The 14,093-nt window shown below is 50.5% G+C and overlaps 7 protein-coding genes across 7 annotated transcripts; 5 read left to right on the plus strand and 2 right to left on the minus strand.

The window, feature by feature from the left end:
* Positions 1 to 385: 385 nt before the first annotated feature.
* Positions 386 to 826, plus strand: NCS57_01212100 (Zn(2)-C6 fungal-type domain-containing protein; the record flags this gene model as incomplete). The annotated part of the gene is made up of 1 exon (XM_053061801.1): positions 386 to 826. The coding sequence occupies one exon, from the start codon at positions 386 to 388 to the stop codon at positions 824 to 826; it is 441 nt and encodes a 146-aa protein (XP_052908329.1).
* Positions 827 to 1,006: 180 nt separating this feature from the next.
* NCS57_01212200 (APH domain-containing protein) lies at positions 1,007 to 1,858 on the minus strand (the record flags this gene model as incomplete). Its single annotated transcript, XM_053061802.1, has 2 exons — positions 1,007 to 1,416; positions 1,516 to 1,858. 2 exons carry the CDS (start codon positions 1,856 to 1,858, stop codon positions 1,007 to 1,009), a joined length of 753 nt encoding a protein of 250 aa, XP_052908330.1.
* Positions 1,859 to 2,442: 584 nt separating this feature from the next.
* On the plus strand, positions 2,443 to 3,246 carry NCS57_01212300 (Flavodoxin-2 domain-containing protein; the record flags this gene model as incomplete). The annotated part of the gene is made up of 1 exon (XM_053061803.1): positions 2,443 to 3,246. The coding sequence occupies one exon, from the start codon at positions 2,443 to 2,445 to the stop codon at positions 3,244 to 3,246; it is 804 nt and encodes a 267-aa protein (XP_052908331.1).
* Positions 3,247 to 3,681: 435 nt separating this feature from the next.
* NCS57_01212400 (uncharacterized protein) lies at positions 3,682 to 5,377 on the plus strand (the record flags this gene model as incomplete). The annotated part of the gene is made up of 2 exons (XM_053061804.1): positions 3,682 to 4,960; positions 5,364 to 5,377. The coding sequence occupies 2 exons, from the start codon at positions 3,682 to 3,684 to the stop codon at positions 5,375 to 5,377; spliced, it is 1,293 nt and encodes a 430-aa protein (XP_052908332.1).
* Positions 5,378 to 6,095: 718 nt separating this feature from the next.
* Positions 6,096 to 8,817, plus strand: NCS57_01212500 (uncharacterized protein; the record flags this gene model as incomplete). Its single annotated transcript, XM_053061805.1, has 4 exons — positions 6,096 to 6,548; positions 6,599 to 6,966; positions 7,018 to 7,266; positions 7,314 to 8,817. 4 exons carry the CDS (start codon positions 6,096 to 6,098, stop codon positions 8,815 to 8,817), a joined length of 2,574 nt encoding a protein of 857 aa, XP_052908333.1.
* A 532-nt stretch (positions 8,818 to 9,349) lies between these two features.
* On the minus strand, positions 9,350 to 11,299 carry NCS57_01212600 (Amidase domain-containing protein; the record flags this gene model as incomplete). Its single annotated transcript, XM_053061806.1, has 4 exons — positions 9,350 to 10,239; positions 10,287 to 10,382; positions 10,435 to 11,037; positions 11,092 to 11,299. 4 exons carry the CDS (start codon positions 11,297 to 11,299, stop codon positions 9,350 to 9,352), a joined length of 1,797 nt encoding a protein of 598 aa, XP_052908334.1.
* Positions 11,300 to 12,184: 885 nt separating this feature from the next.
* Positions 12,185 to 13,966, plus strand: NCS57_01212700 (Amino-oxidase domain-containing protein; the record flags this gene model as incomplete). Its single annotated transcript, XM_053061807.1, has 1 exon — positions 12,185 to 13,966. One exon carries the CDS (start codon positions 12,185 to 12,187, stop codon positions 13,964 to 13,966), a length of 1,782 nt encoding a protein of 593 aa, XP_052908335.1.
* Positions 13,967 to 14,093: the final 127 nt, after the last annotated feature.

Raw genomic sequence — 14,093 nt, forward strand, 5'->3', positions numbered from 1 at the left:
TATAATGAATCTCAGACCGCTGACGTGAAAAACTCCAGCCGACTTTCCCTTGACAAGCAGCCGATGATATGGCTTCAACTGGTAAAGAATGCAGCGGGCCGATGAGGCACAGGCGGAGTAACGGCGGGTGCATCACCTGTAGGTGAGGGGCCAGTCAACAGACACACGCCAGGTTAACTCCGGAGCATCTAACCCTCCCAGGACCCGACGTGTCAAGTGCGACGAGAAGAAGCCATCATGCAAGCGTTGCATCTCCACTGGTCGGAAATGTGACGGCTATCCCGTACCAAAGCCCAGGCTGGAGGCAGTCTCGGTAGTTGTCATGGGCTCAGGGTCCTGCTCAACCCCTGGTGCATGTCCCGCCAGGTCGAGGCAGTCGTTCCAGATGTTCAGCGAGCTGTATGCTCCGATGCTTTCCGGCTACGGCACAGAGGGCTTCTGGGGCATGGTTGTGCTGCAGGCCAGTCATGTCGATGAAAGCATCAAGCACCTGGTCATTGCAGCATCAAACTTGAGCTCGAGCAACAACGTCCCGTTCCTTGCCCACTACAGCAGGGCACTGCAGATTCTGAGTCGCTCTCAGAACGTCGACGTCATCATCATACTCATTGCCTGTGTCTTGCTCACCGTTTGCGACGAGCTTCAGAACCGCGGCGACAGTGCACAGCGCCACATCTTGGCAGGCGAGAGAATCTTGGCAGAACAAGATGGGTTATCTTTGGGTCCTTGGAGAGACAGCTTTGTCTTGAAAGAAATCATGTCGACCTTTTCCCGTCTTTGCTCCCCAAGGCCTATGATATCTCGGGTTGCCTATCCGTCAACTTGATCCTCAGCTGGCTTGAACGTTTGGAGGAAAAGCGGGTATAGCTAAAGAGTAGAACCAAATAGCTATCCGAGGAAATAGAACAGCATCGGCACGCCGAGAGTATTGCCATAACAGCGAGAGCATAGCTAATTAACAATTCTGGTACCTGCCCGCAGGCCTATGCTTACTTGAGCAACAGTCTCAGATGTTGGACAACATGAAATACAGCCACGGGTGGTAAAAGCTCTCATCATCCACCGTATCAATGATCTCAGGCAGATAAGCGGTATGCCATTCCTCTTGAAGGGCAGAAGTGAATTCCTCATCCACGACACCTACTCGTCGTGCCTTGCAATACTCCCAATATGAAGGATACCGTCCTGATTGGCCCCAATCAAGAATGCCCACGACCCTTGGGTTGGGGCCACGCGATAATAATATATTGGGGGGACAAAGGCCGTTATGGGTAAGAACAATCGGAATATTGTCGTCAATGTCGATTCCACATGTTTCATGCAACTTTTGCACAGCATTTGCCCCTAGGAAGGGTCCTACGTGCTCTGGCTTGCCAGTGACGAAAATGTCGTTTAGCGGGCGCTTTCCAATGCTCCCTGTTTGTATTAGAATAAATGAGAAGTAAGAAGGCAATTGTATGACAACATACCAACATATCTGTCTCGTTCCTGGGTTAAAACCCTCCAAGCATTTACCATAGATCTTAGCTCCTTGCAGACGCCGCTCGCTTTCATTCATGGTGCCGAATCTTGCTTGTAGAGTTTCACCCTCGACCAGAGACATATAAATGAACCTTTGGCCGCCATCTTCAGCCCAGCCGAAGACCTCAGGAATCGGGACACGACCTTTTAGTTTTTCACGCATCGACACCTGGGTCTCAACCTCAGCGATAATCACGTCGGCTCCATACTTGATCTCTGTCGGCGAGGGTAGCGCGGGCGCTCTGCGCTCTTGGAAGAAACTGTACTGGGGGAAGACCTTGGCGGTTGGTGACGGTGTGCAGCACGCGGTAAGCTCTGGGGTATTGTTTGTCGCCATCGAAGCTGAAGAGGCGCTAGATTTGATGCTAAGTTGAGATTTCTTGACAAAATATGACGGCGGTAAGCAGAACAGTCCCGGTTGGCTGGGTCGGTTGAATCGTTGAGCCGATCTATCATGTGGACTAAACCCCCCTGTCGACGCGTACACTATTAGGAAATAACCTTGCGAGCAAAACGTCTGCCTGTTTCTTCAATGCAAGCCAGGCCCATCCTTTTTCCCTAAGCGAGCTTATCTTGTGATGTCAAACGCAATAGGCTCTGATCAGATCACGCCATCCTTGCGCGGTTTCCGTCATGATCTGATGATTTATAAGAATTTGCTCAAACGTTGTGCTAGATCCTTTTGTCAGCTGGGTACTGTTCCAGTCTTGGTATGCCTCCAAGAGAGCTGATAGGTTCGTTCGGATAAGTCAGTGATAGGCTAATCGAGGGTTTTCAAATCGCCCGGAGACCACGCGCTTTGCCGTCACGTCATGACAACTAATGAATATAAAAGGGTGGGCTTGGTAGGCTCGGTTACTGCCTTTTGTTTCCAATCGCCAACCTTGTTGTTATACAGACCCAGCCGCCAGAACTGCCAAAATGAAGGTCTTCATCGTCTTTGCTCACCCTGAGCCACAATCCCTTACCAGCTCCCTCCTCAAAGTCGCAGTTGAAGAACTGGAGGCCCAAGGCCATGAAGTCAAAGTCTCCGATCTATACGCCATGAAATGGAAGTCCCAGGTTGACCGCGAGGACTTTCCCCAACATCCCGCCGATGAACGCCTCAGGGTAACAAAGGCATCAGCCGTTGCAACCTACTCAGGCACACTCACCGACGACGTGAAGCAAGAGCAAGAGAAGTTAAAGTGGGCTGACTTTGTCATTCTCCAATATCCTTTGTGGTGGTACAGCATGCCTGCCATCCTGAAAGGTTGGATAGACAGGGTCTTTTCCCTGGGATTCGCCTATGGTGTCGGGGAGCACAGCGACGCGCACTGGGGCGATCGATACGGAGAAGGAATCCTCCTTGGGAAACGCGGCATGGTAGTCGTGACAATCGGAGGCTGGAAAGAACACTACTCTGCCCGAGGAATCGGCGGACCGCTTGAGCACGTTCTATACCCCGTAACTCATGGGGCCCTCTACTACACCGGCATCGAGGTTCTGCCCTCGTTTGCCATGTATCAATCGGATCGAGCAGGCGATGAAAAGTTCAAAGAGGCGGCTGACGAGCTTCGTCAGAGGATGCAAACCTTGTTCACCGCAAAGCCTATTGCTTATCGGCGACAGAATGGTGGAGACTACGAGATACCGACTTTGACGTTGAAGCCAGGCCTTGAGGACCCTAATACCTCAGGTTTCTCGTTACATAGCCACAGCGTCGAGGACGCAACGGGACTATGAAATGTCCCAGCAAACTAGTGTTAGGTCGAATTACTTTCATGCTAGGCGACATGAATTGGGGTTAACCATAGTAACTTGACTATAGATAGAGCTGTATAATAGCTTCATTATGTATAAAACTATATTACTCTAACTAGATTACCTTAATCTACCTTTAGGGATGCTATGAGGTTAACTTACTATTTCATAAGTGAACCGATATTTAATCCCGCAAGCCCCCACGCCATCCATATCAGCGGGTTGCATTAGTTTAGCTAGGCGGGGCCCGCCATAAGCTTTGGTAGAGGCATGGCCATGGAGTACTTAATCAGAATGAGCCAACACCTCAACAACTTAAATAGATTCCCAAGTCTTCACAAAGTCAATCCACCGAATAAAGAATCTTTCGCTCTTTCCAACCAGCTACCTTGGTCTTTTTCACTCTGGATTCATGCCATGGCCCAACCTCCGCACTCCTTTGACTGGGTGGAGTACACTCCTGGCAGATGGCAGCGGGACATTGACGAGGTGGAAATGTTCTGGGCCAAGGCGGCCAAGGTCTTCGACACCCAAGGGCGAAGGCCCTTTGCAATCACAGGCCATGTGTCGCTCAAAATCGATACTACCGCTGCAGCTTCACGGCCAGACGTCAACGGAGCACTAAGAAAAGCCTGGTGCCGCACTCGGCAGGACCACCCATCGATCGCATCTCAAGTCGAATATGACTTCGACACTGAACGATTCACGCGAACCTACAGCATGATTCAGAGCGAAGTTGAGAGGGAAGGTTGGCTAGAAGCCACATTCCTGGAGATCTCAAACGGCCAACTGGGTGTCGAATTTGCCAACTCGGATCCTGCTGCCCCCGACTTGCCCACCATCTTCGTCATCACACTACCTTCTGATGATAAGGACTTTGAGTATCGTGATATCATCTTTCGAGCTCCACACGAAACCATTGACGGTATTGGAACGTTGTTACTCTTGAGCAACATTGTGAAGCATGCATCTGATGCGCTCGAGCAAGGAAATAGTTTCACCCTCGCCGGGCTCGGCGGCACCGAGGTGCATAATCTCAGCCCACCTTACCGTGCTGCCGCAGCAGTTCCTCAGGACCTCAATTCTGTTCAAAAAGCAAGGGTTGACAAAATGTTCTCCGAGCATGTCTTCTTTTCCCAGCCGCACGAACCTAAGCAGTACCTCTCGCTGCCCTTCAGGAAAGGAGCCCAGGTTCCAGGCCGGCACCAGCGAACGGAAATTACTCTTGACCAGGCCAAAACCGCCAAAATACTAGCAGCATGCAAAGCCATTGGCGCAACCGTCACACACGCCTTCAATGCAGCCATCCCCATTGTCTTGCACGGCTTGGTGAACGAAAACGCACACCAGCAGCCACTTCACTACCGCTGCGATCTTTTGCGGAACCTACGGCCATTCTGCGCCGAACCATTCAGCACTTCCAAGCACCCTGTTACAGCATATCATGCAGGCTCGAGTTTTGGTTTTGAGATAGAGATGCCGGTGGGGACAGACGGACAACCGTTAAAGAAAGAGTTCCAACGTGTTCTCCAAGAGGTGCGCGCTTTCTATCGTCGCGTAGCGGATGATGATGAGCATTCGTACCTCGCACCTCACATTTGGGCCGGCTGGCTGCAGACACTTCCGCGGCTCATCAAGAACCCTGCTCCTGGACCACCTCCGTCTCCGAATCCGAGTGTATCCCTATCGAGCCTCGGTCGGTTGGATGACATACTGCCGTCAACGATGGGGTGTTTCAGCATCAGCAAGCCTTGGATAACCGGGGAGGAGATGGGGAATGGATATGGGATTTTCCTTGCATCGCATCGGGGCGAGTTGAGTCTAGCAGCGGCTTATAACGATGCGTGGCAGGCTGAAGGGGATGCTCAGAAGTTTTTACAAGCCTGTATACAGGTGCTGTGTGAGTCCTTAGATATAGACATATAGCTGTGGCTCTACCGGAAAAACGTACGTGATCAATCCACTGGCTACATGTTTATTACCCTTGCTCAGACGCCGATGCTACTGGTAATGAACGAACTTCCAGGTGTCTGGCATGCGTGCTATTGGAGATTGGCCGATGGAAGACTGTCAGAAATTGCATTGCTAACATCGACCAGATGGCGCCAGCTGATGCAGCCCAAAAATTGAGAGAACCAGCTGCAGCACAGTCTCTAGATTGTTATGATAATCACAATAGCCCTGTTTTGGAATTAACCCGTTGTTTATGTAGCTTTGTTGGGCAGATATATGGAAACTTTGTCAAGCAGTGCCTTGACATGTCCGCTGACGACTTTTCGCTCAAACTGGGGAGGGAACTAGTTGAGAAGTTTCGAAGTTGCAACGTGTAAGGCTAGGAAGACAGACATTCGTTTCTGGTTTCTCTTGCCATGTTTTTAGATTGTCACTATTTCCCTTGCAAAGGCTTTCATCATCCAGTTAGCTCCTGTAGCTCACACACAAGTTTCATTTCTATTGCCAGAGTTCTGGGCGTTTTAGGCCGAGCCATCACCGAGTAGGTCGAGAAGTTTTTGGAACTAAATTAATCATGTATAGTTGGGCCCGGTTAGATATTGTGTCATTGAAATTCAGTATGGCGGCCGGATCTTGCCTGAATCTTGTCTTCAGCCAACTATATTTCTCTCTTCTCGGCGTGAGTCAGGCCGAACAATATGAACTCTAATTTTCAAGTGTGCAGTTAATCTATTCGCATATGATGACTCTGTCGGGGTCACAAGGCCAATTGTTTACAGACATAAAAGGGCAAGGATCCCAAGGCAAAAAACTCCATCCTCCACTATCAACTTGCCAGCCACTCTCACGCCTCACAAGATCCCAGCTCAGTATCTGCCATGGCGTCAAAGAAAGATCAACTCTGTCAGCGATGCTCAGACATTGACCTCAACAAGGTCTTTTCAGGCGGATACGAAACGCCTCATCTGGTCATCGAGCTTGGCGATGTTCCCCAGGAGCAGCGCAAGTCATTGTGCGGCCTCTGCCGGTTGATCGCCGAAGCTATCTACAGACCTTTCTGTAACGAGGATCTTGCCTCGTATCACGACAGATGCGATCTTTGTGAGCAGGTGGGCCCTGAGCAAGACGACGAACCCCAGCCATACCTCCTCGTCGCCGTTGAGATCCCTCTCGAGAAGAACAGGGACTCCATTGGTCATTCAGAGTCGTCCGAATACATGGACACAACGGATATGTTCAAGGTCAACCCCTCGCGCTCCAAATCCCAGTCAAAGGTCTCTGCTGCATTCCCAGCTGGGAAACTCGAGAAGGGGTCTTTCATCGCCCTCAAGGTTGCACGAAAGAAAACCCCAGACGCACAAGTGCTCTCATACTTTGGCAGCATCTACCCGGCTTTTTCAACCTCAAATATCCCATCACCGGCCCGTCTAGTGCCCAGCCGACTCCCGGACTACAGTCTAATACGCCTTTTCCTGAAAGAGTGCAAGAAGAACCATTCATCATGCAATTTGAATGTCGACCGAGTCCCGATCAAAACCTTCGCTTTATTGACTGCAAGACGAGAAGACTCAGGAAGGCTACTCCTAAAGATTCCTTTGTCGCACTGAGCTATGTCTGGGGAGAGCGGGATGAAGAGCTCTTTGATGACAGTCAGCTTAAAAAGGGGAAACTTCCACACACCCCCTGGGTCGTCGAGGATGCCATGGGAGTGGTGACCCTGATGGGATATCGGTACTTATGGGTAGACAAGTATGCATTTCCCAATCGACAATCCATTGTCTTGGCTAACATTTAAAACAGATATTGCATCCCACAAGGTGACGAGAAAGTCCTCCATGAGCATCTTTGTCAGATGCACCTCATCTATCAGAAGGCATTATTCACCATCGTAGCGGCAGCCGGCACACACGCGTGGCATGGCTTGCCTGGTGTCTGGATGAGAGATCGACGAGAGCAGACGCATGCGGAGATCAAAGGCCGTCTCCTCGTCTCCGCAGTTGAGCCGTTCCTACCTACATCGCAGTGTAAGTGGAACACTCGCGGATGGACGTAAGTGAATCACTCTGACAACGAGAATAAATGCTGACTACTCACAGGTACCAAGAGGGACTGTTCTCACCACGCCAGCTCATCTTTACTCCTCATCAAGTGCTGTTCCACTGCACCGAAGGTCAGCAATCCGAGATATTCACCGAGCCAATCTCGTGGCAGGTCGATAAACCATTGTGCGTCCGCGACTTGTCCGTCTGGAACCACATTGAAGCCTTCTCAAAGCGTGACTTGGCTTACGACCGTGACGTCCTCGACGCCATCAAGGCCACAATGAGCACATACACCAGCGGTTCAGGCGGGCAGGCAGCATTCTTGTGGGGAGTTCCATTTGCAGAATCACCGCGTCCCCTGGACAGCTCAGAAGTTCGTACCCACGCATCCAGGCTCAACGAGGTCCCTATTGAGTCTGCTTCTCAAGTCTTTTGTTACGGACTAGCTTGGAAGGCATCCAGACGTAATCCCGAAGCCATAGCCAAGGCATCACAGCGACGTACATACTTCCCAACATGGTCGTGGGCCAGTGCAGATGGCTCAGTTGAGTTTCTGCCTACGAAATGGCCAAGCAAGACCGAAAATGGATGGATCAGCTCAGAACTCGCCGTCTCTATCGAAGATGTAGACGGACGAGTTGCACCCATCTCTCAGTATCTCAGAAAGGGTTATCCCTCTGAGTCCTCGCGGTACCTGCATGTGGACGGTTGGTCTCTCCGAGACGCGATGATTATCGACCCAACACGTGGAGAGGCATTGGTCGAGCTCGGCGAAGAAAAGTACAGGCTCAAAGGCCGGTTCGCGCTCGACCCCCTTTCGGGAGAACACCACAAAGAGGTTTGCGCAATACTATCTGAGACGCAAAACATCAAGCGGCGCTGGGAAGCTCTCATAGTTTACATACCGAAAAGCTTCTACAAAACACCCTTTGTAGTCATCTTGGTCAAGGTGGACGATCCAGAGCGTTCCAACAGCGATGTATACGAGAGAGTTGGATACGTCCACGATCTATACGTGGAAAGGATCCCGAGAGTAGACAGAGAGGCGACTCGCCGGGTACAGGCCATTCCGAAGCCTTCGATGAAGTGGGCGATTGAAGAAGTCAGGCAACTTGAGCTGGAGGGGGTTGAAGATCCTCTTGATGAGAAAGAGGAGTCCCTTGGTGAGGGTAATGAAGAGGCCCTCGACGAGAATGAAGACATCTTTGATGAAGACGAAGATTTCCTTGATCTCCTTAGGAAGGCAAACGTAGCTATTCTTGGTGCGACCAAGCAGGCGACGCTTGATAAACAAGAAGCACTTGGCGAAGGGAAGTACAAGAATTCTGAGCGGCTTGACGAGAGCACTTTCGAGGTCATCTCCAAGGCCGACGCAAATTCGCCCGAAAGGAGCTCCCTCGGTATTGACTTTGACGGTGGAGACTCCGACTGCGACTTGGCCTCGACAGACTCGTACGACATGGGTGATGATTTCATCACTTGCGAGGCCACATGTGGTAGAGACCAGCGGTTTTTTAGATGTCTGCCTCTGGTTAGACGGAATCTTATAATAAGATAGGCAAAAATGGTCGCTCTTTTGGCATCAAGCAGATTGATACCTGCAAAGTTAAGAAGAGACTGTTCAAGTACATGAAGATGATAGCAGGTGCGCTGGGTGAAATATCTCAAATGTGAGGCAAAAAGGACATCCAGGTCTTCCCGAATCTGTCCACACTGCTCTTATCAACACTCGCCGAGATGATACCAGTGTCGGCCTGCAGAGCATCTACGGACACCGTGAACTCCGTCAGTGAAAGTTATTTCCAGTTTCAGCGGAGGTTTGCTCCTTTCTGTCAATGGGGATGTCAATATAGCAGAATTAAAGATCCGTAATAAGCCGAGTGGCGGAGTAAACCGGAAATACAAGAGTAACCAACCCAGAAAATCACCAAGAGATTGTTCCAATGATCAGCAATGGGGCCTGTGTTTGATTCAGCATCCTATCTTCCCAAGCCAAGATTTGAGTCTACGTAGCCCGTCAAAGGTAAATGCCCAAGGGGGATAAGAACATTAAAGCTCCATAGACCGCTCCGGTGACAGAACTACAGCGCCTAGACTAAAGCCTCCTCGCCAGTAACATGACTTCTCCCCGTTTGACTAATCCCCAAGATCCTCGCCTCGTACAAGTCTTGAATTAACGAGAACAACATGCCGTCGCACCCTTTAGCAGCCATCAGGTCAACGCTAACAGGCAAGTATTCCGTGTGAGAAGTAACCGAAGAACGATAAGCCACCTGTCCAATCGGCACAACCATGTCAGGCGTCTCGCTCATGACCGATATTCGACTCGTCGAGAAGGCCTTTGGGACTTGTGGGCCTGACCGATACGTGTCTCTGTAAACTGGCTCTGGCGTTCTCGGAACATATACGAGCAGGTTGTCAGAACAAGACTCGGTGTCATGGGATAATACCCTGGTGTTGAACCATTCCATGAACTGAGTCTTGTTTGCGATGCCCTGCTCAACAGTCGACGTCGAGTTGTCACCAAACGCCCAACGGTTCAGGGGCGCAGGGTTGACGTGAGGCCGTCTTCCATCATGAGCAGCTCCATAGTCTCTAAAGAAGGGGTCTCGCACAAGTCGTGCCTGCTCCTTGGCTGATACAATCTCATATGTGTTGTTAAGCAAGGCCGACACAGAAGGGGCGTCAGGGTTCGTGCTATTCCAGTGATCGTCAAGGTCAAAGGGGGTGGCATTTGCCAAGAGAAAGTTGGTTAGGTTCGCCAGAAATCGGGTGAGGGTAATATCTAGCTCAGATTCGGCCTGTGTCGGAAAGCCAATCGTCAGGATATTTGAAGGATATGAATCACTGAAGCTGATTTTTGTGCGATACAGTGCCTGGGCCGCGGTTTTCCATAGAGTCGGGTCACGCGCAAACAAGCCGGCCGTGTCAAACTGAGGTGACAGGGGCATCGCATTATCCAGAGAAACCAGTCCGTGACCTGATTAAGTTAGCCGTATCATCCATGAAGACAAGAATAAAACGTACTTGGTCTATTCCCGTAGATCCCCTGAACTTGACTCGGTGACCGTATGCTGCCTCCAGTATCAGAACCAAGAGCAATGTCCAGCCATGGATACGCAGCTGTGTCATCCGTCAGCATCGCTTATCAAGACCGTTATGCCGCGTATCTTGCCTTCACCAGCAGCCGGACCAGCGGAAGAGGATGATGGATCTTGATACCCGTCTCCTCGAGGGTTGAACGGTGCGTGATAATCCACCCAATCAGCAGTAGCCGATTCTCCATTCGCGAACTGACTCGTCTTCATCTTTCCCACAATGACAGCACCGGCATCCAGCAAGTTTTGGACAGCAGGTGCTGTTCGGTTAGCTGCAGGATAAAGATGATACCAAGCCCTGTTTCCATTTGAGGTTTTGAGCCCCTGGATATCGAAAATGTCTTTAACCCCGAGTCTAACACCAGCCAGTGGCTTTTTGGTAGTTCTTGTAAAGTAGAGTCTTGAAGGAACGGCAACTGCAAGAGATTGACCAGGTAGGTTGGCTGGAAGAACGGAGTACGAGCCATCTTGATTCTGGATTGAGGATTCACTGAATGCGCCTTGAACATCGGTGTACAGCCTATAGGCTTGGTAGATACGCCCAGTAGTAGAGACGAAGTATGGGCCATCAGGGAGAGGATTGCTATTTTGAGCTTTGGAAACCCAAAAAGCGGTAGAGTTACCCAGCACCGTAACATCAGCTCTCTCATTGTTAGCACTCCTTCCCTGCACGAAGAAGCCTGCATAGAATTAGCATTTTTCCGAAATACAATATCTCAAGTAAGGAGACTCACCTTGGGAGAAACCAAGTTGATAAACATCATCCGTCTTGGAAAACGTTGCCGTGATGTTATTGACATCATCAAGACTCAATGACTGTTCGTGCGTGTTGAGAACAGTAATTGGAAGCAGCCCAATGCTTTCATTAACCTCAAACACGTCCCTCGGGACTTTTCCGACTGCATGAGGCGGTACGTAGTAAGAGATGCCATTGAGCTGCATGGTCGTTCCGGTGGTTAAAAACGAATATGCAGAGACCACAAAAGGCCTCAAGAGGGCCGCCGCCACCATATAACGCCAGTAATTCATTGGCTGCAGCTCTGAAATAGCATCAACAGTTCGTGTAATGATACTTAAAGTGCTCATCAAGAATAGGGGCAGAAGGAGAGTGTCCAAAGAAAACAAGGAGCCAGGTCACTAACTCGCAATGGGTGCTTGAGTGAGAAAATATCCCAAGTTGTCTTTTTTATGCCATTTTTCAGGCTATTTCAACATCCACTTCACCATACCACTACATCGATGGGAAATGCCGATATCGTCTTGTAAGAACCCTGATGGAATGCCCCATAATCACACAGGACAACAGGGATCCTAGAGAACGAGAGTATGCAGATCTTTGAAGTGCAGGAACCGAAATCATTTCTCTTATTCGACGATCCAAAAAACCGAGGAAATCGACAGGAGGATATGAATAATCCCTGAACGGAACGCCCCGCGGAGGCTGAATTAGCGGCTTCGATGCCAAGCCATCCGGGTTACCGGCATCATATACAGTTACATTTAACCATATTCAAGTTTCTTTACGTTTGACTAAAACGGCCGGCGGCATGGTTTCAACGCTGATCTTCATGGGTTATGAATATCCCTCATGGAAGAACGGGAAGCGCCAAGCCATCAAGGTCGAGTTGAGGCTCCGCAAGAGTAACCACCACTTCCATGACTGAGACAGCGTGGGATGTCGTAACATTGACTCGGATCGAACTTCAGATAGAGATATGTATATATAGGCCGCTGTATTCTCTCTAGGGCGCTGCTCTCCAGCTCACAGGCACAGCTCAGCATTTCCAGCCCCCTTTCTTCAACCCTTTACTGCCTCACTCCCAAATCATGGTCGGGCTATCAAACCGTTTGTGGGAGACTTCCTTGATCCTCCTAGCAACACTGTCCTTCCCTGAGTGTGGCCAAGCGGTGCCGCACGCGACCCAACATGGAACCGAAACATGTTCAAGGAAGCCACTGATGGAGGATTTTGACTCCATCGGGGCTTGGTTTGATGGCGTCGCAGCAGTCAACTGCACTTCAGTCACCAGAAACTCCAACGTTTCTATCGCCATTGTGGGCGGGGGTATCTCTGGTCTTACCACAGCCTTGATGCTCGATAGCATCGGCTTCCACAACTGGGAGATCATCGAGGCAAGTGAGAGAATCGGCGGACGGTTCAGGACCAAGTTTGTCGGTGGGACCCAAGAGTTCGCCGAGATGGGGCCTATGAGACTTCCGCATACTGTCACGTACAAAAGCGACAACTCGACAGAAGTTTACACTGAGCACGGTTTAACCTACCAACTGGCCAACACCCTCAACGAAATGAACAAGAACGATTCAAAATGGAAGGTTGACTTCATTCCATGGATTCAGCATCATCCCAATGAGCTCATCGCTTGGGGAACTGGGAGACATCCAGACGGCAGTGTCCCAACTCGAGCAGACATCCTCGCCAATCCTTGTCTTGGAAGGCCTCCAGCGTTGACCTCTGCGGAGTACAACGAGACCAAAGCCCGCATGAACAAGATACTCAAAAACGAAACCATGCTGAGGGAGATTCAGCGAGATGTCTGGCGCTCGCACAAACGTGTCATGGACATGGGTCTCGATGACTGGAGTCAACAGTGCATGATGAGGGAAGCCTTTCACGCAACTGAGAATGTCACCGATGCCATCTGGACTGCTTCCGACTATGATGTCTTTTGGGATGAAATGGTCCACAATTCTAATCTTGGACTGGACGGCACCAGAGACTCGTTGGGGGAGACCGAGTGGAAGTGCGTCGATGGTGGCTTCAACAGACTATCAGATGCTTTTCTACCTCATGTTTCTGACAGACTGGTCATAAACCGAAAAATCAGAAAACTCGAGACCGTGCAGAACAAGGACGGTCACACTCGCACTCGACTATCGTGGTACCCCAGTGTCAGCAACCGGACATTTGAGTCCAAAGAGTACGACTACACCATCATGGCCGTTCCTTTCACCATGACGCGATTCATGGAGCTGCCAACCTTTTCCTCGGTTCTCGGCCGTGCCATCAGTGAAGCAGGCCTCAGGTTCAAGTCTGCCTGCAAGGTTTCCCTGCTCTTCTCCGAACGCTTCTGGGAAAAGGGCGAGAGGCCGATATTTGGTGGCTACTCGATGCCAACCAGTAGGCCAATCGGGGCTCTCTACTACCCCGTCTATGGACTGAACGAGTCGCGACCGGGTCTTATCACGCACTATCGCGGAGGCGACTGGAGTGATCGCTATGTCAGCTTTTCCGATGAAGAGCATGCGCAGCTGGTGTTGGATTCCATCGTGAGCTTGCACGGAGAACAGGCGGGAGAGCTCTACACAGGAGACTACGAGCGTCTCTGCTGGCTACAGGATGAGCACACCGCTACATCTTGGTGTAGACCAGACGTCGAACAGCACAAGCTCTACATCCCAGCTTATCATCGCACCGAGCACAATACCATCTTCATTGGCGAACACACCGCGCCGACGCAGGCCTGGATCAGCTCGGCCATTCACTCGTCGGCTAGAGGAACTATCCAGCTTCTTCTTGAGCTTGGCATGATTGATGAGGCAAAGAAGGTGAACGAGGAATGGATGGGGAGGTGGATCGAGCATCAGTAAATCGACGATGTTGATAGGTAGTCTAACGCACCTCGAACATAACTCTTGTCTCTTCTCCAGATACAGGCAACTTCCTGAGTGACGAAACGTTAAGCTAGAGGAGAAAGTGAAAGGTACCTTGTAGATC

The sequence above is a fragment of the Fusarium keratoplasticum genome, chromosome 10, assembly GCF_025433545.1.
Source record: "Fusarium keratoplasticum isolate Fu6.1 chromosome 10, whole genome shotgun sequence".
Classification (NCBI taxonomy): Eukaryota; Fungi; Ascomycota; class Sordariomycetes; order Hypocreales; family Nectriaceae; genus Fusarium; species Fusarium keratoplasticum.